Source organism: Typopeltis vanoorti, chromosome 16, assembly GCF_054136105.1.
Source record: "Typopeltis vanoorti isolate ZY-2024b chromosome 16, IOZ_Tvanoo_1.0, whole genome shotgun sequence".
Taxonomy (NCBI): domain Eukaryota; kingdom Metazoa; phylum Arthropoda; class Arachnida; order Uropygi; family Thelyphonidae; genus Typopeltis; species Typopeltis vanoorti.
This window is the reverse complement of record NC_143564.1, coordinates 88,043,329-88,068,539: the sequence shown is the minus strand read 5'-3', so window position 1 is coordinate 88,068,539 and position 25,211 is coordinate 88,043,329. Positions and strand designations below refer to the sequence as shown.

General features: G+C 35.1%; 1 protein-coding gene across 2 annotated transcripts in view; it reads left to right on the top strand.

Annotated features, from left to right (window-relative positions):
• The window catches only part of IntS3 (integrator complex subunit 3), a 598,644-nt gene that overhangs the window by 461,399 nt on the left and 112,034 nt on the right, over positions 1-25,211 (top strand). For both annotated transcript variants that reach the window (XM_090406089.1, XM_090406090.1), the window contains 2 exons: positions 16,643-16,711; positions 17,767-17,842. In XM_090406089.1, the coding sequence (XP_090262215.1) occupies positions 16,643-16,711; positions 17,767-17,842 (145 nt within the window). The remainder of the gene's footprint in view (positions 1-16,642; positions 16,712-17,766; positions 17,843-25,211) is intronic.

Sequence of the window (25,211 nt, the reverse complement as noted above, 5' to 3'; positions counted from 1 at the left end):
TAATATCATTGATGAAAAAAGGCTGCAGCATATGAGGAGAAATTTAATTCCCATAGAACTGGCTTCGTTGTATGCTGGAATTTCTTAGAAATGTTTACAAAGATAAATGATTCTGTAAGAGAAGCCCAGTAGGAATAAAGGAGGAGGAGCAATGGTTAGTATAGTGAGTTTGTTACCACTTACTAGTAACTACTTACATTGGCATATTAGAATTCTAGATATCACTTCAGATAATAATAAACACAATTATAAATCTACTAACCAATCTGTTTTATCTTTTTCGATGAATCTAGTATTTTTATGGTTTTGGGAACTGCAGCATAGCAGCCAATCTGCTGTGGATACACATTGTGCCCATTAAATAATGAGATTGATTTTTTACAGGACAGCCCCTTTGAATAAAAATAACAAAGTGTTTATAGTTTTGACTGCTAGAGTGTGTTATAATCGCAGGTGAACTTTCGAGTCAGGTGATGTAGCAGTTTTCACGTGGCGACCATTGGGGAAATAGTGTGAGAGTGGAGTGCGTCATTGAGTAAATAGCCATGATAAAATTTTACTGTAAATTAGGAAAAGCTGCTACAGAAGTGTACCAAGACCTTAAAAAAGTTCACAGCGATGACTGTCTGAGCCATGCACACATGTTCTATTGGTTTTCAATGTTTAAAGATGGGAGGCAGTTCCTGGAGAATGAACCACACTATGGACAGCCAGTTTCTGCGCAGAAAAATGAAAATGTGGTGAAAGCTAGAGAAATTGTTGCCCACAACAAGCAAATAACCACCAGACTACTCTCTGTACAGCTTGGTGTCAGTAAGGAAATGGCCAGATAAATCTTAGGAAGAGATTTGCAAGGTTTTTCAAAACTTGAAAAACACATCACAATCTTGATGAAGATTGTGATGTGTTGCAAAGAATTGTTGCCGGTAATGAAAGTTGGTGCTTTCAGTTTGATCTGGAAATGAAATGGCAGAGCATGGAATGTCATTGTGGAACATCTCCCTGGCAGAAGAAAGTCAAATTTCAAAAAAAAAAAACCTGTATGTTATGTGTCAGGAAAGAACTGTTCTACAAAAATTGGTTCCTGTTGCATGAAAATCCCCCGTGCAATATGCACCACCTAAGCAGTTTCTGGCTTCTCCCCCCCCCCCCCCCCCCCATTTGCCAGATTGGCTCCCACAGATGAAGTGTGCCTTGAAACGGGAGTACTTCACACTGCATTGGACATCCAATGCAGTGTGACCCCCAGACACTGAAGGATCTCCCTGTTCAGGACTTCCACCGTGCACCTATTCGAACACCTGTACAACAGATGTAAACATTGTGTGGATTTGGAGGGAGATTATTTTGAATCCATGTAATTCATAATTCCAAATAATAGTTCCTTGTTTTGACATATTAATTGTTGTCTCATTACTTAATGGGCACACTGTGTATTTCTGGAATCAGCATCAGCTATGAAATATTCTCTTGACTTCAACAAGTATGACTGCATTAATGTTCCAACAATCTGGAAGACAGTCATTCTATGACCACATTTAACTCTTCTTGAATTAACTTCATTTTTATCAGGTCCCTAGAGGGTGCCTTGAGAGTGTATTTCTTTCATTTCAGTTATGATCTAAATTTTTCTGCAAAAGCATAATTGTGGATGTTTATTTTACCACAGTTGAAATTTGTGCTATGAAGATGCTGATTAAAAATCTAGTGAGACATTAGCTCAATAATTACTTATTTTCTTCTAGAATTCTTTATATTGTGAAACACTTTTATGAAAAAGTCAAGACAATTTGCCGTACTTCTGAAATATATCCCTTTCTGATTTTTATCATGTCTGGTTTACCTGCTTGTCAAAAAGCAGTTCATTTTGAATGTGTTGTATGATGAATTGTCACCAGTTATGAAAGGTTGTGTTTTCAGTTTGATCTGGAAACAAAGTGCCCGAGCTAGATTTCATATATTTCTGGTTTTTTCACAGAAGGATGCAGAGATATAGAAAGGCATCCTATTAGTGGATATTGTCAACATATACAGGCATGCTAATGTATGAGTGAAAGTTTTGAATACTAAGTCGGATCATTTATGTTCACTATATAGACAAGTCATTACTGTGTTAATGTTGATGGTGATATTTCCAAACTAGTTTAAGACATGACAGTAATGCAGGAGATGTGAAACAGGAAGTGATCACTGTTTATTTTTGAGCAGGATAAAAATGAATATGATATAGAAATTCATTTTTATCCTTCTCGTAACTAAACAGTGATCACTTCCTATTTCTACATTACTATATAGAAAAGTTTTAAAAAGGAAAGTCAAGCAGAAGAATACTCAAATATACTCATCTTTTAAAAAAGGAGTTTTAAAACAAGAACCAACCTTTGAAACAAGTAGCAACAAAATGTGAGGAAAATAATGATTTATCTAGCCATAGAGGCATATGGCAATTTGTCTTTGAGCACCAGTAGATTTGAGTTTCTTTTAATGGTGCTCATTATATTTGTCTCAGCAAGCCTATCTCTAGTGCATAATCAACTTTGAGTGGCCAAACATGATTTTACTATTAATATTCATCTCATTATGGAGCTACAGGAGGTGATTATCTCCATTTTAGACCTTCAAATACTGAATATAACTTTATCTATTTCCAAATACTCCCTCCATCATTCATTCAACAAACACAAATGACAGCTGGATCACAAATTTAGCAACCTTGTGGCTCTAAGTAAAGATCTCCTTAATTCTGATTAGATGAAAAATGGGTAGTAAACATCTCAGGCTGTCCACTAACTCAGGCTAAAATTCTTGTTCTATCAAAAGGATATAAATTGCTATAATTAAAAAAAATAAATAAATATAGGCCATATTTAGATTTCCTCCACAATATTGAACATAATATATCCAATCTCTCCAGTGATGGTGCCAACAAACTTCATTTAAAAGTCTCTCCTGTACTACTTAATGCCAAACTTTTCCTTCTAACATTTCATTAGCAGAATTGAAAGCCTCACAATTACTAAGATGACAGCCATCTCACCATCACCAAAGTCAACAAAAGGAAAGCCACCATTTTCATAGATGCCTCTGAATAAAAAAAAAATTCATCTCCTAATATGTGCTATATTCACTTATCAAGAAAATGAGAAATTGACCACTTAAGCCAATGAATATTTTTTCTATCTACTTGCATAAACCTTTCCCCCAGATATAGTCAAATTATTGGACTTTGTAATCCACTCTGATTATTTTATCTATCAAAACAAACTTTACAAGCAAACTGAGGGGACTTCCATGGGAGCTTACTCTCTCTCTCTCTCTCTCCCTCCCATTGTTGCAAATATTTATCTAGAATACTTTGAAAAATTCCTTTTCTCAGCCTTCTTTTTGGGTGTAGTATGTTACTAGCATTTCTGTCATTTGGCCCCATAGCAAAGACAATACATTACTAGCCTTTCTCACAAAAACTAAGTAATTAGTTTTGTGAGAAAGGCTGATAATGTATGAGACTAATTTAGAACTCCAAATAAATTTTACAACAGAAACAGAAAATGAGAGTAAACTGTAATTCATAGATATTTTGCTCTTCTGCTCTCCTTTAGGTGAACTAACTATCTCTGTCCATTGCAAACCTACCTTTACTGGTTGCTACATACAACTGCGATCTACCCACCATCTTTCCCAAAAAACTTGGAACTGTAAAAAATATACTGCATTGTACTCATACTGTATACAGCTCCAACTTACAAGATCTCAAACAAGAACCTCCTAAATATCCAATGTGCAATTGAATGGCTTCTCAAAACAGACTGTACAACATGTCTGCAATTCTTATAAACCTCTCTTCAACAACCTCGAAACAGTATTAAGAGTTCCTTCCATATATTTCTGACATCTCTGAACCAGTTTCGAGAATCCTCATGAAATATAACCTAGTACCTACATTTATTCTGTTCAGCCAACCCTTCTCCTGGTTTCCATCTTTTTCTCTGCTGGTATGTACCAAGTTCCCTGAGATTATCATTATTTATTTAGCGTATTGCATAATAAAGACACATGATATCAGAATATATAAATACATATTTGTGCAGACAATAAAAATGATACAAGTAATGCACATATACAAATATCAGATTTAAAAAATAAATTAATTAATTAAATTAAATGAAGTCTAAAATTTTAAATCAAGTTCAGATAGCCAATCAAGAGATGAAGGATCTGCCTCAAAAAAGTCTCTCAGGTAACCAGGATAGGCTCTTATCCTGCAGTCCTCCAAATGTGCCAGATGGTTTGGTTTATGGCCCCACAGTCGTACTAGAGTGTAGGTGATCTTTTCCACTTGTGTAAGCTGTCTGTGCAGATACCATGTCCTGTGCGTATCCTATTTAGGCTTTTCCATAGATGACATGGAAGCTCAATCCCTTTTGGATTTTGTTTGGGAAGGATATAATTGTTTTAGTGTGGTGGCGATTTTTCTTTCCAAGTTTCTAGCCATTTCGAATTAACATTGAAATTGCTATTTACTAGTTCTTCAGCCAGTCTTAGTGGAGGCCATCGGGATTTAAGGCGATTCATATTTATATGTATGGGAAATCTTCATGTATCGGCAACAGGGGATTGCTGTTTATTTTTTTGTATTCTTTTACCAGAGCATTTTGTCTGGGCAGGTTCGCCGGTGCAATATTGCTCAAATTTGGAAGCCAGTAGAGGGGAGTGGATTTGACACAACCTGTTATTGTCCATATCGCTGTATTTATTTGCGTGTCGATTTTCTTGATATGAGGATTTAGCCATACTGGTGAACAATATTCTGCCGCAGAGTAAACTAAGGCCAACGTGGAGTATCGCAGTGTAATAGCAGATAAACCCCATGTAGAACCACACAGTTTTTGTACGATGTTATTATGGGTTCTGATCTTTAAAGAGAGATTTTCCAGATGTCTTTTCAAAGATAGTGTTCTATCCAGGGTAACACACGGATATTTAGGGAAATCTTGGTGGTTTTTTTTTTTTTTTTTTTTTTTTTAATAACAAAACCTGTGGTGAGTTAATAATTAAAAGAAACACACATATTCTTGGTGCTGCAGCATCGTGTTGTTAAAGCTGACTTGAAGTTTCCTATTTGCCAATTTGGTGTTTAGATGAAAAGAGCTAACCTCGGTATTATTGAGGTTTGGTGTTAGTCTCCATTTATGAAAGTATTCCCCAATGGTTCTAAGGTCATTTGTGAGAATATCTTCAGTTATTTCAATGCTCTTGTGTTGGATGGCAAGGGCTATGCCATAAGCAAATTTTTTTGACCTAGTTGTTGGTAGATCAGATATATATAAGTTGAACAAGATTGGTGCTAATACTGAACCCTGTGGGAGCCCATTGTTCAGCTTTCTTAGTTTGCTCATTTTGTTTCCCAGTACCACATGGAAGAACCTGTCAGAAAGCATGTTACCAATAAGTCTTATGATGGATTGGCATGGTATGACTTTTATCAGCTTGTATAGCATCCCCTCTTTCCATACCATGTCGTATGCAGTAGTAAGGTCAACAAACGCAACAGAGGTTTTCATTCATCTCTGGAAATCTGCTTCGATATGGATAGTAAGGCTTACTACTTGGTCCGTACAACTACGTTGAGTCCTAAAGGCTGCTTGCTCAACAGGAATAACTTCATATATTTTTGGCCCAATTCTGTTAAGGAGGAGTCTTGTTATATTTTATTTCTATGTCCTTATCTTATTGATATGTCTTTATTTCTTTTATACCTATTAAATTACCTATATATTTTTAGTCATACAATCTTCTCTTTTATATACTTCTTTATGTGTGCCTAACTCGACTCTACCTAGGAATGATTCCTTTTTGGACACTGGCAAAGTTATATTTTTTTGCTGTGCCAACCAGTATAACATGAGTTTATTCAGGTTCAGGGAATATTCCTAGATTAGTTGGCATTCGCTCTAACACACTCTAAATAGATATCGGTACTAATTGCAATCATGGCCAATGATCTATTACTTAAACACATTCATCAAAATCCCTCCCGCTATGATTCTAATTTTTATAAGTGGTAATTTGAAATCTCGAATTCAGGCATGAGTCAGGTATATGCAACAAAACATGTTTATTGGAACTAATGACAATTACAACTAAAATTGGATTAAATTACTAAAACTTCCAAATCTCTTATTAGTTTAATATCTCACGCTAAGCTAGTTACACAATTCTAAATTAATCAAAATGCACTCAGATCACAATACTAATCATACAAAACAATAGAACTAAATGATGATATTACTCTAAATCAATTCTCTTATGCATGCTACTCTTCAAGTCATTTTATACAACTTGTTACTGATAAAGGTCATTCACTAAATAAAATTACGCATATAATTTCAGTCACATGCAACTATATAGATTCATTCCTGACATTTCTTTGTTCAACAGAATTATGCAGTCTCAAATCACGAATTCTTATCAGTGTCCTCTATGGATTGTCACATAACTTAATCTAACATTAATTTCTGTCTCTTTCAAAACATATAGTAAAGGTCTTTACATTACCCAGTTCTTTCCGAAGGTCTGTTAACTGCCACGTGTTGTTCGGGTCATCCTTCGATCGGTTGTCTCGGCGCCTGGCTTATGGCTACGTTGTCCCTTCTACATTTTTCCAGGCGCGAACTTATTACTGCCTCGACTGAGGGTTATCTCCGCTCCTTATCGAATGGGACATCCAGCAACTGGCACATTTTCTCCTTAGGCCAATGATTCGTGAATGGCTTGTCGTGGGATCTTGTTCAGCCTACTCAGAAAGACTGCCCACTGTCCAACATCATGGGACCCTGGCTTGTCCTTTTTTCCGTCCACTGGTCAGGAATCCTTGAGGTGAAGTCAGGAACAAAAAGCTTCACAATATGGCACGTATTGCCTTATATTCTCTCTCTTCTTTTTCACACGACCCTTAATTTTTATGCCCTCAAGATGATCCTCAATTTCCTTACTGCCATTAGGTGCTGTCTTCTAGGGAAGCGCGCTTGCGTCATCTTCCACATATGCAGTACCCTGTGGCGTTACAGCCGACATGTGCATTTCAGACGCGACCTTTGCACTGATGCTCTTTGCTCTCTGGCGATTTACGAAGTTCAGACAGCTTAATATGACTATTTTGTAAAAACTATTTTGTTTTTACAAAAATAATAATATCTGATAATTCTCCAGTTTAGTTTTCGACTACAAATATTTCTGATACAATTCATATACTATTACACAATTTCCTATACAATGCATCAGAACTTTCTGCTGGTGAGCAGGTATTATCTAAGTTAGCCAGGATTTTTATGTTAGATTCTGAATGAATAATTTCTTAAAATTCATCCATTGAGGATCTAACAGTCTCTTGAGGAGCTTATAACAGCAACTGAGGAGTGCAATTGAGTCATAGCTCTCTGCTTGATCTTGAGGCTTGTTGGGTTTTAATATGACTATTATTTTGGTTCTCTTAAAAGCTGTTGGAAGGTTTCCCATCCTTAAAATGTGAGAAAAGAATCTTGTTAGCCATCGATGAGCATTTTTTCCACAGTTTACCAAGAATTCCAGGTGAACACCATCAAAGCCTGATGCTTTACCTGTTTTCACCCCCTTTAAGGCCTCAGTTATTTCGTCTGTGGTAAATTCTCTTGAAAATTGCAAACTGCCATCTGCACTTTGTCGTAAGTTTCTGAGTGTTCGTTTAACTTCCCGTGTGTGTTGATGATCTCGATGGGCTCTAGACAGGGAGGTTATTCGACAGGCAATTTGATCTGGAATCACCAAAGGATCTTTATGAGTGATTGGGTTACTTCCACCTAACTACTTTAATAGGCTCCATGCTTTTCTACTTGATTATTTAAAATCCAAGTCCTCTGTAGTTTTTATTCAATTTTTCTCTATGCTCATTATCAAGCTTCTGGAGTAATTCGTCAGCTATGTCACAGTCGCCAGATTCTAAGTAGACTTGGTATAGCTCTTCACAGTCTTTATTCCAGCCAGGTATGTATTCCTTTCGGAAACCCCTTGGAATATATTTCTTCGCTGTTGATATGACTGCTCCAATAAATCTGTTGTAGTTTTCACTCACAGGAGGTATCCACCTTACTATTTTATCCAGTTCTTTACCATGTTTCCTATTTTTGGCAAACCTGATGCTCTATGGAGAAAAGATTATGAGAACACCAATCTTACATCATTAATGAAAAAAATAAAAATAAATAAAAAAAAGATCTGAGAAATCTGGTCTTGTGCAACATGGAACTGATACTGACTACAGAATCTTCTGGTCTAGAACATGCTTACTCCATTGTTGATACTTCAGGTTTGATATTTAAGGAGGCCTTGCTTCATCATTCTAAACCCGAATTGGAATGACTGCCTCTCTTTATCAAAAATTTGGGAGAGTCTCATCCTTATCAAACATAAATAGTTTTTTAATACATATTTATGAGTACAGCTCACATATCACATTGCTCTTTTATATCTTCATGTGACTTGTACTGTTTTTAAATGATGAATTGTTGATGTTCTAGCTTGAATTACTAGCTTTCCTGCCACTGATGATTATGACATGTAAATTTTAGGTTGAAAAATTTGCAAATAAAATTTATTAATTTATTTCCTTTTGTATACATATAATATAGTTCTACAACTATGGCACAAGTATCTCTTAAACAATTGAGTATATATGAAATATATATACAGGGTGTCCCATAAGTTCCTAGATTGAAGCTGTAATAATTTACAGTTTTTCAATAATTCATAAAAATTACAAAAATTGGTATATTAGAGTGCAGTTTGCATGAAAGTGAATCACAAGGAGGCGAATTTTTTTTGGTGGGGAGAAAAATTTTACTTCAAATTTTCACTGATGGAGGGCGCTATACCACATGCATCATTTGCAAATTTGTGCAAATGAGAGTTCTATAAAACACAGGGTGCACTGCTGACAGCTCGTAATGAATACGTGCAAATTCCTAGTCATTGGGGTGAACAGAATTGTTTTTGTGAAAAGAAAAATTTGTTGGTGTGATGATTACGCACCATGAAGGATGTGGAATAGTAACATTTTCGCTATTCTTGTGATTCTTGCAGCTTCCCGTGCACTGCTTACACCAAAGATTGTGTAAACAGTGCGCGGGAAGCTTGTTGATTGTGCCGCTAGGGCATTCATTTGCGATACCACAACGCTGGTACGGCCAGTGTCGCACATGCTGTGAACAAGCACTGACGTGTTTCACGTGGTCTCCATTCATACACGATTTTTATAGTCTACAAACCTTGCGATTGTTTAATGTTATGTTCTTGATAAAAATTTTATCACATAAAAAATAATAATGTCATCCAAAAGAAGCAAGTCCGATTCTTCTACAGCTAGCAAGAAAAGAAAAACATTGACTTTGGAAACAAAACTCAACATTATTAAGGATTTTGAAGGCGGAATGAAAATTTGTGAGCTAGCAAAGAACTTCTTTGCTAGCTCACAAATTCAATCTACAGGAATCTACAGTAAGAACAATCATAAAAGAAAGGTTTACAGATTTTGGAGGACATAGATTCTGAAGAGGAATGAACTGTAGGCAAAAAGCAAGGAATAAAAAAATCATTAGCTTGCTATGAAGAAATTTTGCATGACAAGAAAAGGACATTATGCCGTTAGACGAATCTATTAGACTTTATGAAACCATTGACATCGAAATAACTTTCTTTTTGTTATTTATGAAAAACTACAATTATGATTAGATTTCTTAAAAAATATAGGTGTTTTGGTAAACCTTTGGTCCCAATTGTATGTTTGTATATATAAATTACATGCAAAATTATACCATGAGTTACGCGAATTCGACTTACATGCTTTTTGTTGGTCCCACCTACCGCGTAACTTCCGGGTTTTACTGTACCTGCAGTCATTCCCTGGCAATGTGTAAGACCTGGTATTTTGGACAGACAGAACAGACTACCCCCTCCCCAGATCAGAAAAAAAGTTGAAAAGTATATTCAGTACAAGCAACCTAAAAACAGACTAGCACAACATGCCTTGGATAAAGACCATTTCATCATTTGGAAGAAAGACAGGATACTACACAAATCCCAATTAACATCACAGAGTGGCTCAAGTTTTTATAGAGCATGTTAAATTACAACAAAAATGTTGTGCTATGTTACACAAATTTTCACACATCTCTTCAAATTTCCATAGTAGATGTTGCTTTGATTCTTGTTGAATAATCACAGAAAATCACCATAGAGAGTGCAAATTTTGCCCTCAATGCAGATGACTGTCCTTGCTCCCAAGGTCATTTTCTTCACTCAGTGAATATCTTCTGATCAGTGAAGTGCTTCTGATAATGCTAGTTTGAGATGGAAAAACCTTGGTGTAAATCATAATTCATATAGTAAGCAAATTATTTATTTTTATTTCAGTTACACGTAATTTTTTTTCATTCCATCAATTCATTCCTTTCAGAAACTCTGAAAGGAATGAATTGATAAAGTTAGCCATGCAGTAGAAGACCAAAACATAACACATGACAATAGAAACTTGAAAAATAACAAGTTAATTTGGAAGAAAATTACTCATAGGAAGCTAGTAATAATGCAAACTTAACTGTGTAGCTTTATTATAGAATTCTGTATGCAACTCTAGAATACACATCATGAAATTATGATGATAATGAAACATTTAATTTTAAGATATTTATGTCACCTTCCTGTGTAAATATGTTCTTTCAGGTAATTCTTATACTGTATCATCATTTTGACTTCAATTCTGGTTATTCCAGTGGAAAGTTATCTTAATTTTTAAGAGGCGTACTTTGTGTTTACATAATTCTGTAGCCATATTAAAAAATAATCTTAGGGGATACTCAGTACATTAATATAAAAATGCCTCCCATTGTTCTGCCCCCCCCCCCCAAAAAAAAACATAAAAATGCTTTAGTAATTATATTTTATTAAGAACAACTGAACATCCATAGATCTATAAGATTTGCTAATTACATGCGATTGCTGTCTCACCAACTTCTGCAGGTGTAATTCAGCTGGGATTTCAGGTATGGACCCCCCCCCCCCCCTTTCCTACCATCTGAGTATTCAGTTATTTTCACTTAAACTTTTATCTTCAGATTCAGCGAGTAGAAGTTATGTAACTCATGCACTGTATTATAATTAATAAGATCTTTCTTTCTCTCAATATTGAAATAAATATTCACAATAACATATCATATATCATCATCATGTGTCATCTTTGTCCAGGAGGTTGACTATCATGTCTCTCCCCCAGCTTCTTTCTTGTGCTACCCTTGCACATTCCTCATATGTCAGATATGTCGAATTCTTAAGATTGCTCCTCCAAGTAATTCTTTGCATTCCTCATTCCTTCCAGGCTACTTATTGTAGGCTGTTATATCTTAGCAAATGTCCGAAATATTTGGCCTTTCTTCTTTTGGTAGTTTTAAGAAGACTTCTTTTTTCTCCCATCATTTGTAGAACTTTGTATTTGTTTTCTTCTGAGTCCATGATACCTTCATAATTCTTAAAATCCACAGAAAATATGTAAGGAGACTCAATGATTGGGGGGGGGGGTACTTAATAAAAGTATAACAAAATCATTACTTAAATTAAGGGGATATTAAATCCCACATAGTTTTAAAACCAAATAAGAAACTCAAAGATTGGAATCAGAGTTTCTTATTCGGTTTTAAAACTATGTGGGATTTAATATCCCCTTAATTTAAGTAATGTTTTCATTGCCAAAATGAAGCTTATTAGCTCTTTATACTTAAGTAACAAAATCATGTTTCCCTGGTGCAAAAATTTATGATATTAGTTACACCATCTGGATGCAGAAACGTAAGTCGAAGAAAATGATTGTATTGGTTGGCACAAATGATTTGAGAGGTGAGAAGTGTTCTATGAGGGAGGGTGTAAAGAGTTGTTAGAAGAGACAAAAATGAAGAGCGAGAAGGTGAAGGTCATATGATAGAGGTGAACCGAGGAGGGCATTGCTAGTTAGCAAGTCTATACGTAGGTCGTGCAAAAAAGAATGATGTAGAATTTGTGGATCCGTGATCTATATTTGACAGAAAGAGCATTTGTACAATGCTGATGGACTGCATCTAAATAGGTTTGGTGTTAGGCATGTAGAGAGAGCTTTGTTCATCAAGCATGCCGAAGTGCAAATTCAGGAAAACTTTAGCAATTAGGAATGAAGCAGGTAAGTTTGTGTGAAGGCATCCATGAGGTGAATGAGTGTGAGAATGACCAAGTGCAGAATCTAGACTCTCAACAAAGATATTGAATGGGGTAGTCAATTCTGGAAGTGGAGGTGGGTGGGATCCTAAAGGGGTGCTGCAGTTTCTATATACTAATGCCAGAAGTATCAGGAACATGAAGGAGGAGTTTTTGGCATTGGTTAGTGTAACCTTGCCAAACGTTATAGGCATTAGTGAGACTTGGCTAACAGCAGATGATGTAGTTACAGGGATAGAATGTGAAGGTTTAGTATTTTCAGGGAAGATAGGATTGAGGAAGGGGTACTGCTGATGATAGTGTATGAATTGCAGCCAAAAAGAATATGAGATAGATGGGAGGATGGCTGTTCATTTGAAGCAGTCTGGTGTGAAATTAAGGCCAGTAAGACAAAATGCATGGTTGGTTGTTGCTATATGCCAGAGAGTTCCACGGATGATCTGGAAGACATGCATCAGCAAATTAGTACAGTGAGTACAATTCGAGTGATTATTATGGGGAACTTCAACTGTGGAGATATAGACTGGAAGGAAGAAACATCACGTAGCAGGATGGAAATGGAATTTATACACCTACTGAAAGATAATACTTGAACATGTGATGGTGTGGACTAGGGGTGTGAGAGTATTACACCTGGTCATAGGATCGGAAGAGCCATCCATAACCAAGGTGACCACATTGCCTCCGATTGGCGAACGTGAGCATTCAGTCTTGACTTGGGAGATTGTACGACATCAGGAATATTCTGTCAAGAAGGGATATATGAAATATATGAAACTACAAGATAGGTGATTATGACAAGCTTAGGAAGAAAGTTAAATCTGTGCCATAGCATAAAACACTGCAGGGTAAGGATGTTACTATTACATGGGAGATAGTTAAGAGTCATCTAGAGGAAGCAACATTAAATTGTATACCTAAGGTGAGGAGGCTTAATCAAGTAGGAGTTAGATGGAGAGTAATATCATGAAGAATGAACTGCAGAAGAAGAAAATTCTGTGGAGGGTGTATAAGGAGAAAGGCGGCCAGCATGGCAAGGAAGACAAAATCAAATTACAAGATGAATCTCGCCAAGCAAGCCAGAGGAAATCCCAATGAGTTCTTTCATATGTGGTGAGTAAGAATGACTATGGAAGATTAATCTTAATGAGTGATGATGATGGTCAGCAGATGACAGAAACAGATAAAATAGTTGAGTTACTAAATAACCACTCTGCAAAGGTATATTATTCTAGTGAGGTTATTGCTTTTTCATATGTGACAGACACTAATGTGGGAACATAGTTGGTTGAATTGGAGTTTCTTAGGATATTGCAAAATCTCAATGTACAACTATGGGATTAGATGGGATATCAGCTTGTATTTTGTGAGAATGTGGAAGGGAACTGGCAATGCCTCTGACTAGTTTCTTTAATTTCATTCTCAGCTCTGGTAGAGTTTCAAGTGAATGGAAAGAGGACAAAATAATTCCTTTGCATAAGGGAGGTTCTAAGACTGCAGTAGCAAATTATAGACCAATCAGTATCTCAGATATGGTGGTTCAAGTACTGGAAAAATTTGTCAAAAAGAAAATTTAAGAATGGGTGGATAAAAATATGATACTGTATTAGGGGCAACATGGCGTTATGAAGGATCGGTCATTTACTTGATCCAACAGCAGAGTTGGATCAAGTAAATGGCTACACAGTGATTCTGCTGGATTTTGCAAAGATATTTGACAGATACTACATGGAACTCTGTTATGCAAATTAGAACAAATGGGTATGGATATGACACTGGTTAAGTGGATACGATGGCAGCTGCTGGACAGATATCAAAAAGTTGTACGTGGAGAGGCAGAATCAAGGCGAAAACAGGTGACTATGGTGTCCCGCAAGGTTCAGTTCTGTGAACATTACTATTTAATTTGTACATAAATCATAAAGGAAATATTGAGTTGTTTGCTGATGATGCAAAATTAGGTAGAGTAATACTGAATTAAGATGTGGAAAGCTTGCAGGATGACTTAAATAAACTGTCAGTATGGGCAGCAGATAACGGGTGTCAGTTTAATGTGGAAAAATGTAAAGTTATGTATTTTGGGATAAACAGATTACAAGCTGTATATCACATCGATGACACTGTACTCCAGAAAATGGATTAAGCTAGAGATTTAGTGGTGGTAGTAGAGAGAGAGAGAGAGAGAGAGCGCGTTACAGTTTAGAGGACATATTGCTAAGGTAGTCCATAAGATTACTTGGCTATCGAAGAACACATTAACAAGTAGAGATAAGGAAGTTGTTATTCTTCTTTATAAGGCCTTGATACATCCACATCTAGATTACTATGCTCAAGTGTAGTCTCCTGGGTTTCTTGGGGATGAGGAAGCTATGGAGAAGATTCAGAGGTGAGTGACCAAGATGGCAAGTGGTCTGCGGAACGTTCCCTATGAAGATAGATTGAGTGTGCATGGATTGCAGAAGTTCATTGATAGGACAAAAAGTGTAGAATGTTCTCTATAAAGATAGATTGAGTGTGTGTTGATTGCAGAAGTTCATTGATAGGACAAAAAGAGGGGTATATTAGAAACATTTAAGATGCTTAAAGGATTTTATAAGATTGATGCAGGGGAAATGTTTAAAACTTTGATGGAGGGGCCAGAACAGGGGTGGTAATTCCTGGAAGGTGAATAAAGGTGTGGTTAGTAGGGGTGTGAGGACTAGAATTTTTGCTTGGAGAGTTGTGAATGAGTGGAATGGGTTCAAGGAAAGTTATGATAGATTGTATGGATAGTTTGGGTCTCCCATGATGATTCTTTGGAGTCCATGGAGGCACCTGTACAATAATAACTATAATAATATGCTCTTAGGCCAAATAACAAGCATATCATCAAACACTATCTGTAACACATCTAGACTGTTGAGTGCTTGTATTTCTAGAAATCCTACATGGAAATTGCTTGGAGCTTGTGAATGTTCTGCATCAATACCTTCATTTCTCACATTTTTTAAATATATATTCTTTCTTCAGCATACTTAATTTCACTCACTCAACAGAATTGCTGAAGTTGATTGATTCAGTTTGCTTCTTAACAGTTCTTTCTCAATTTCAGTTGATAGTGTCAACTAATTCAGCTTGATTATCATCAATAGTATGTTGGTTTTCTGTCAATAGCGGTAAATATTGATTCTTCTTCTTCCTTTCCTTGTTAATCTCTTTAAGAAAACTATGATTTCATAAATTTAGAAGACTGTTGAATTACCAATTCAGTGCATTTCTCCTTTTTCTGTTTTTGAAATCCCGAGAGTATTTTGCTCATTTTGATTGAATTTGGCTGAGTGGTTAGCATATCCACTCTTCAGTCAAGAAGCTGCAAGCTCTTGAATCCGATTAAGGGCATGGGTATTTGTGATTGTCCTACTAACTCTTTGTGGAAAGGGCATCTGCAACCCAACCACTTCTAGCAGGAAACTTCACTCCAAAGACCCAGTGAGGTATAGGAGTGACCATTCTCATCAAAATGATGTCACACATAAATAACTAACTAACTTGATTTTCATTGATGAAAATGAAACACTGTTATTTTATTTATTTATTTATTTATTTTTCTTTGCCACATATGCATCGCTTCATATGAATGGCTAACATGGCAAAGCAGCATTCCCACTCGGTCAGTGCTTTAGGCATTTGCCTAGGTTGCCTACCATATTACTCTAGCTGCAGTCAGTATATATAGAATTTTTTTCATATGATACTATAAATTCAAATCAAAAATATGATCATGTAACCAAACAGTGTAATGGTTAGAACTTTATATGCATTTCTTTTTAGATGGTTCTTATTAACATTTTGATTTGTGTATTCTCTTTTTGATTTTGTGCATTTTCTTAACAGTTGCTTAAGAGGATGCACAAATAACTTAGTTACTAAATTCTTCTTCTTCTTCTAAAAAGAAGAATACTAAGTTATGTAAGTAATGAACTTAAGTTGTTGGGAGAGAAAATTTTGCAGAACACCGTGTATTTTGGAAACCAGATGTGAAAGATTATACTGCAAATCCATTTTACACTTTTTTTTACTTTCCATATAATGACAGTCTTCCCCAAATTAAAAAATGAACACACTGATATTATACAGTTATTATTTTTTAACAGCCATTAATAAAATAGAATAATAGAAAGCATCTCTATTATTGCCATGCACTAAGCCAAAAATCAGATGCAAAACCAGTACTGCAGCCCATTATCAAAAGCAGAAAAAGCACTAATCAGAAGATTGGAATTTAGTTGTTAGGTGGTCAGATATCATGTAACTCCCTGAATACAAATACAAATATTATTTATTTATATTTAGAAAGAACATGAAGCTGAATGTTTGTCTTTATTCATTACAGTTTCCCAATATTGCAATAGGAAATGCAGAACTCCTGAATCTTATTGTTTCTTGTATAGATCCAACCCAGGTAAGAAACAGTATTTCCTACTGTAATGAATTCTGCATTTATTTATCATAAATACAGGGTGTTCGGGATAAATTTGACATATTTATAATTAATTATATTTTTCCGTAAGTTACATGTATTAACACACACTTCTCTTCATTTAAAAGTTTGGACCCTTCTTCATTCATATACAAGATGTCAGAAAGGATGGATAGCTGGAACCCACCTGAATCATGGAAGAGAATAACTTGTATCATGATGATTCGTGCCCGCCATCAAAATAAGGATATTACGACTGCTGCCCAATGCTCCCTGAATACAGTAAAAACAATCAGGCATGAACTAGAGACTTGCAATGGTGACTACGAGGATGTAGCAAGAAGAAAGATCCCTAGCAGACGATCTGATTGCGTTCGTACAGCAGAATTCCTCGCAAATCTGCAGGAACAGGTGTTGAAGAACCCTGGCATTGGAATTCGGGCTTTGTTCGTGGAGTTGCTAACTGTAGTCAAGCCCTGGATAACAAGGGTAGCCAATGGTAGGCCGTATGTATGGCAGCAGGATTCGGCCCCTTGCCACACCTCTGGGAAAAGTCAAAAATGGTTGTCTGAAAATTTCTACGACTTCACCAGTCCAAATGTTTGGCCTCCAAACTCCCCAGACCTTAACCCCATGGATTATTTTGTATGGGGCGCAGTTGAAAAAGACACCAATCGCACTTCCAGTAATACAAAAACCCAGTTAATGGATAAAATTAAAACAGTTTTTGCGGCCCTTCCCAGGGAGACTGTAGCATCAGCTTGTTCGAGGTTCCGAAGCAGAATTGAAGCTGTGATCGATGCTAATGGTGGTTATTTTGAGTAAATCTTGTTGATAGTTGTAATTAACTCTGCCTGTAATGTTTTTTTGTCAATTCATTAAATTTAATAGATACAAATAAGATTTTCTTTTTCCTTACGAAACTGTCAAATTTATCCCGAATACCCTGTATATAAATAAATTTATCTATTTATTTTTGAGTTCTGAAAAAAAATTATTGTTTTTGGAGTTTTTTTTTAATTGTTTTTCTGTTGCAGCTTCAAGATTTGCTGTGCCACATATTACAAGGAAATATGGTTATGTTTCGAAAAGACTCATTTTTATCTGTTCTAAGTAAGTGTAATATATTATAGCATTATGTAATTAGTAATTTTTAAATTAAATTACAGGAAAACCTTACTTAACGTGATTAATTAATCTATCAATTCATGTGTGCTAAGCAGAATGCAAAATCGCGTTAAGCGAATACAATAAACAATAGGAATAATTATAATTCATCCATCAGTTAACGTAAATTTGAAAAAAAAATATATATATAAGCTATATTAGAGGTTAAATCATCAAAGTTAATAAAAATCATTTGCTTAAATTTTAAAGTCTCAACATTTGATTGAGCTACTTTTTTACAAAAAAAAATTAATTTAAAGTGTTTGAATAGTGCTTGACTTTTTCATCTTGTCATGCAATTTGCGATAGCTTTATCAAGATTTCGACTGACTTCGAAGCTTCATTCCATATCAGGATCCACACCAAACAAAATTTCCTTAGCATGCTCAATGTGATCGAAAACAAGTTCAGGTTCTTTTGCAGTTAGCTTCTTAGCCATAGCATTCTCTTCTTGTTTACACTCCTTACCTTCTTTTTCTTCATATGCAGCTGTCTTCTAGTTGAAGGAGATCATATTTACTTAACTGTTCTGAATGGGAATTGAGCAAGTTTTTCAGCTTTTCCTCTAATGTAATTTCTTTTCTCCTCTTTTTATTACTGCCACTTCCTTTATCAGTCTTTTTCTTTTCCATATCAGGGATTGAATATAATAAAGCCTCATAGGTATCTAAATTAAAGCAAAATGAAGGAAAAGTGATGATTGAGCAAGAAAACAGAGTTTGTACATACGCTTGCGATGATAGCTGTGAGTCAATTGCCGAGTGCCACCAGCCACTGCCTGCAGCACTGCTACTGGCTACTACACTGACAAGTGCTGCCATTCGCTGCAGATTGGCAACAAAAAATTTCACATAATGTAAAATAATCGCATTAACTGATTAATCACTCACTTAAATTGGGAAATAATATCATTTCACTCAGTCATGCTAACTGATTATAGCACATATTGAATTTACTTTAAGCTATTTCCTGTAATAACTTTTCTTGTTTGGACATTCCTTTGTGAATTTTCCTGTATTGCAAGTATTATCACAGTGAATAAAATAAATGAAATATTTAAAATATAATTATTTTGGATGTATATATGCCTTCAAGAATTTATCTTCAGGATATACCCATCTTACAGAATTAATATTTTCTGACTAGTTTCTGATCAAAGCGCCTCCGTAGCGCAATTGGAAGAACGACGGTACATTGCGCCCTTCGATTGGAATAGGCCCAAGTTCGATTCTCGTCGCGACGGGAGGAATCTTTATCTGGTCGATTTCAATCGAAGGTGAGTTAGCCGATCTCATACGGAGGTAGCAGGGTTTTTTCTCCTGGAAACTCAGGTTTTTCATCCCGCATACATACAAATCGGCCCTTCAGAACACACGCAATTTACAGACAAAAATTACTAGTTGTGGTGGTGTTGGAGGTAGGCGGCAGATGGCGTTGATAGAGATGATTCGTAGTAGAGGTTAGGTGCAGAGACAGTTGTAGATGTCCTCCCACGATGAGTCTTCGGACTCCTTGGAGGTATCAGGAATAATAATAATAATAATAAAATTTCATGACAAATATAGAAAATTTCTTCCAATTTTTCTGTATTTGTCAGATATCTGATTTCATCAATCCATCTTTTCCACATCATTATTACTATAGACCAGGGGTCACCAAACTTCTTTGACCGCCGATCCCTTCAAGAGTTTCTTGACTTTTTATCGACCCGCTCTATTTTACTATTATGTAATTATAATAGGACAAGCAAAAAAAGATGCTTATGTGAGTTTTTAGATTGTTTATTTTATAGTTACAGTGTTTATTGTATGTATAATATAGTATATATTATTATATTACTATTACTACTACTATTACTATCACTAGTAATATCACTGGTATTACTAGTAATATTAATAAACTACTGATATTAATATCACCGGTATTACTACCAGCCCTGCTCAACTCTTTATATTTTACTATTTTACTATTATTTTACTATTATTACTTTATTTACTATTATTACTATTATTACTCTTATTACTTTATTTTACTATTATCTATTTTACTATTATGTAATTATAATAGGACAAGCAAAAAAAGATGCTTATGTGAGTTTTTAGATTGTTTATTTTATAGTTACAGTGTTTATTGTATGTATAATATAGTATATATTATTATATTACTATTACTACTACTATTACTATCACTAGTAATATCACTGGTATTACTAGTAATATTAATAAACTACTGATATTAATATCACCGGTATTACTACCAGCCCTGCTCAACTCTTTACCATAGAGAAGTTTAGTTCATGAATGAATAACAATTGAATTATAATATGTATGTTGATGAATTTTTGAACATTAACGCTCACTTGTATGTCAATGCGTGAAAATTAGACTGGGATCGAATACGTGTAAGTATAAGTAAATAAGAACCATGCATGTGTTGCAATCTCGCTCCCACCGCGCCGGCCGGGCAGGAACCACCAACATCCGTTTATTGGTAAATACGTCATTTTGGCCTGCTTGATTGGCCTTAGCAACTATTTTCATGACCTTACTCCATCTTACAGGTCCTATTCATGTCACTGTTCCCATGATTCACTCTTAATTGCGTTGTCATTCAGGATGGAGGTAATCCAAGTTAACTGAATTAAATATAACCCATACAATGATGTCTTATATTTTTCTGTTGACCCCCAATCGACCCCTAACAATGTTATATCGCTCCTGGGGGTCGATATCGACCACTTTGGCGACCACTGCTATAGACGTTTCATTTTATAATCTTAGATTAGCTTTCTATGCACATTCTTGAATAAAGTCAGATTATTTTCTGATATCTTCCATTTTAATATGGTTCTATCATAGTTGCCATCTGTTTGCTGCAATATTTCTCATAATTCTCAGATTATTGGTTTCTATAAACTGTTGGTTTTTATGAACTGTTTTGTTTCTTACCCACTTCTGTGATCCATATTTTAAAATTGGTTTGAACAAGATCTTGCATACTGCCTCTTACTTAGTCTTTTGGCTTATTTCTCTCATATTCCAAATAAATTTATTCGCCTTGCTTCACACTATACCAGCTTTACTTATTCTTTATATGTTTCCATAGTAAAAATGAAACCTGGATGGTGACATGGTTCACAGCTTTTTGAGAGGCAGTCGATAGAGGAACTCTATAACCACTTATCACCTTGGAAGAAGGCGGTCTTAATAAATGTGTTGACAGTGCCTCAGTCGAGCATAGTGAGTAAGCCCAATGAGATGAGAGTCTATTGTACCAAATTTTTTGACAAGGATGGTGATGTGAACTGAGCATGGATATATAAAGCCTGGAGTGGATTTTCTTTCAGGAAAACTGAAAGCCACCATCTGACTGATGAAGAATTAGAAAGTCTAAAACGGAAATATGATGATCTTTTTCTACTTCTTTGTAATGAAATTTTGAAGTTCAGAAAGGGAACCTTGCCATACTGCAAATCAAAAATATCATCCACATATCTGTACCATGTGTAAAGCTTTAGAGATTATTGAGCAGATGCTGCTCAGATAGTTTCTTAAAGCAGTTTGCAAGGCTAGGAGAAAGCTGACTATCCAAATCTATACCATCTACTTGCTAGTAAAACTTGTTCTAGCAAGTGACATAGTCTAAATGGATGACAGAATCAAAGAATGTCTGTGGGAAACTTGTCAGAACAGTTATAATGTTGCAGAGTAACCATCTGTTAAGAGAAATACAATATCTTGTCTGGCGCATGATATGAGAATTCCTATTTTACACTTCCTGTTTGCATATCTGGAGGGCATATCACAGATAGTGTGCACTTTGTTTGGAACCAGAACTATGTAGACAGAAAAATGTTGTGTGTTACAGAATATGTTAGAAGCCAATAATTAAAAGGAATCCTATATTTGGTTGGTATATATAAATTATTAAAAGATGTAAATAGGTGAATTATTAATGAGACATGAACCATGTGGGATTGGCACATATAAGAGAATGAAAGAATAGGTGTGAATAGAAGAAATACTTTCATTAGAGACAAATTAATTACTAATAATTTACAGTTCTGGTATTATGTGTTTGTGTCCACTAAGTTGAATTATATGTCATTCTGTAACCCTAGATATGCATGGTTGTAGATATGATGGGGGATGGGGGGGGGGAATGCTTTTGAAGAGAAGGAAACATTTCTTTGCAATATATAAATAAGTAACCAATAAAAAACAGTGCTTATACACATTGGTAGCTCATTAAATTATTCTGTGAAGAGACATATCCATCAAACTAATGATTTTGGTCAGGTGATTCATCTAGGCATGGTGACATTGGCTATGTGTACATTCATAGAGCAGTAAGCAAGCAAGCAAATCATCCTGTGCAGTTTGTTCTGTTTGTTATGTGTATTTATATTTCACTTTTTTTGTTTTCTAAGAATTATTTTCTATTCAGTAATGTTTGCTTTGATTAGTATATATCTTTTTTACATAGAAATAAATCCCATATTTGCTAATATTTTGTTGGAGATCAAAATTTTATTGATAAAGTAAACAGGATATTATGACCGTTCTAAGTGATTAAGATTCTACTATTACTAAAATCCTACCAATTTTCCCCAAAATTATTCTTTTCCTTGTCAGTACTCCAGTATTATCAGATTTTATATTTCTGTCTTCTAGGGTACTTTTAACTTCATCAGTCTCCACCTGGATGTTAATGTTCCTCCTGATCTTTTTCCTGTGATCTTTGCATCGAACATCTGATTTGTTAACATTTCTTCTCTCTTTCTGTTTAAGCAACCATTCCACTCTACACATTCTTGAATACAAACAATGTGAAGTTCCTTCCTAATACCTTCATTTTTAATTTTATCCTGCCATTGATGCTCTCTCTTCACTCTTCTAATTTTTCTCTGAATATCCACATCTGGGTCTCTAGTCTTTGATTAACTGTTTTATTTCTATCCCAAATCTCAAATCCATAGAGTAAAATTGGTTTGAATGCTGTTTTTTTATAATGCTAGTTAATTGTTTTCACTAATTTCTCTCTTATTCCATATAAGTTTATTCAACTGGCAACCCACCATACCAGCTTTGCTTATTCTTCACTAAAAATTCTGCTTAAATACCTAAAATGTTTTCTTGTTCTGTTGGTACTCCTTTGAGAATGTATTTGAAGTTTTTAATGTTCATACCTATTTTCATAGGTTTGGTCTTTTTATTGCAAATATTCATACTAAATCTGTTATAGCAATTATTTTGTTAAAGAATCCTACAGACCTGCACTAGATTTGTATAGGAGAACAACATCATCTGCAGAGCTTTCTAAGAATAATTTTCTATTCAGTAACTTTTCTCTCGGCACCTTACCTTATACTTTTTTTTTTTTTTTTTTTCAGATCTGCAAAATTTAAATGTGGATCATTGTTTTATTCCCATGATTTCTGAACTATTGGTTGTATGAAGTGAAAAGCTCTGCTTGACTTAAATTCAACTTGTTCTTCAATTTTTCTTAGCCTGTTTTCTGCTTGTGTAAGACAAACCTGGAAAACTTAGTAATGAAATTCCTCTTTAATTCTCACATTGTTTTATTTTTTACCTCCATATTTGAGCATTTTTGGTAGAATATTATTCACTCCAGTTGCCTTTCCATTTTTTTTTTCAGGTGTTTGATAATATTTTCTTTCTCAAGTACTGATATGTACTTTTAATTGCACTGAATCTCTTGAATATTTTCTTTCTCTGTTCTTTTACTACTTGTTTCATTTACCAATCCTTCAAAGCAATTATCCAGAGATCCAGAATATCGTTTAGTTTGTTTTCATGTCATTGTTATCATCTTTGATTCCTTTCACAGTACTTTTTTTAGAGTTTGGCATTGTGACTGCAAGATTTGGTTCTTGTTTTTCTTGACTAAAACTTGTGTAGTTGAGTCTACAATTCACCTGTAAAAGCTGCTCAACTTTAATACTTTTTAAAACTTTCTTAGATATTGTTCTTTCAATGTGACATTCATTTTTATCCTGCTTAAATCTAAGTGATGACTACTGGGTTTTAAATGATCATCACTTAAATTTCATATCCACTATATCCTCTTGAGTCTTAAGCTAGCATGAAGATATCACTATCAACAATAACACTGTTAGCGAGACTTTCTCTATTTCTTACATATTCTCTCCATGCGAATTTGTGTACTTCTGGATTGAAACATGGTGTTAGAAATGAATACTCCATGTTCTGAATAAAAATTCAGCAGGAAATTATCATGATTATTAGCTTTGCATTTTTATCCAAATATTCTGAAAACATTTCTGTATGTGAGGTATTTATTTTCTACCCTACTGTTTAGATCTCCAAGAAGAACCAGCTTTCAATTTTTTTTTATGTCACCTGCTTTCTCTAATGACTCAGAAAATTCCTCCACTACTTCCTTAGGAGAATCTTTTATAACACCATAGAAACAAATAAATTTCATTAGCTAGTTTCCCATTTTGAAGTTTGCCCACCTAACTCTACTTGAAATTTCTTTCCAATTTAGAAAGCAAGTTAAATGGCAAACATGAAGATAAACTTCATATTTGGTGTTGAATGCCCTTGCTACTCCTGCCCTTTCCTTGATTATGATTGCCTGAATATAACATCCTACATATACTATTCAACAGGATATCACTTGTTTTAGTCTTCTTCCGCTCAGTATCGCCCGTTATGTCCATGTGATACATTTCTAGTTCAGTTGCCAGTTTGACTTTTTTTTCCATTAATACTGCATATGTTGATGGTATATATATTCAGTAATGCTGTTGATAGTGAGTTTGCTCTAATAGCTGACTGTTCACCTGTTTACCCTGGTTTTCTTATGAAAACAGTGAGGGAGAGGAAGGTGCTTGTTTAACTGAGCAGTACATCCAGCTAGCTTGAAATTTCTTCTTGTTATACCATGCCTATTTGGTTGTGGTTTAAGCCAGTATAGAATCCACTTTGGTCAGCTAAGTCTCAAATTACCAGCCTATCCTCATTCAGTAACCAGTGGATACCTATTAGCACAAATATGAAGGAAGGATTGGACATCATTTCAGAAGTCTAGTTAGTGCTTTGCTCTATTTAAAAAACTTACATTGAGTAAGGTCTCCTTACTGTTGTTTAGATTTGACCCTTAAGTGACCCCCCCCCCCCAGAGCTAGCCAGCCTCTGGAAGACCAAACACGAACTTTGTGAAATCTAGAAGGCAGTAAAGCAGATTGGATATATACTGAGAAGTTAGCAGCAAATTACTTAATTCTTAATGAATTGTAGCTTTATTGAGGAAGATATGAATTCCAGAT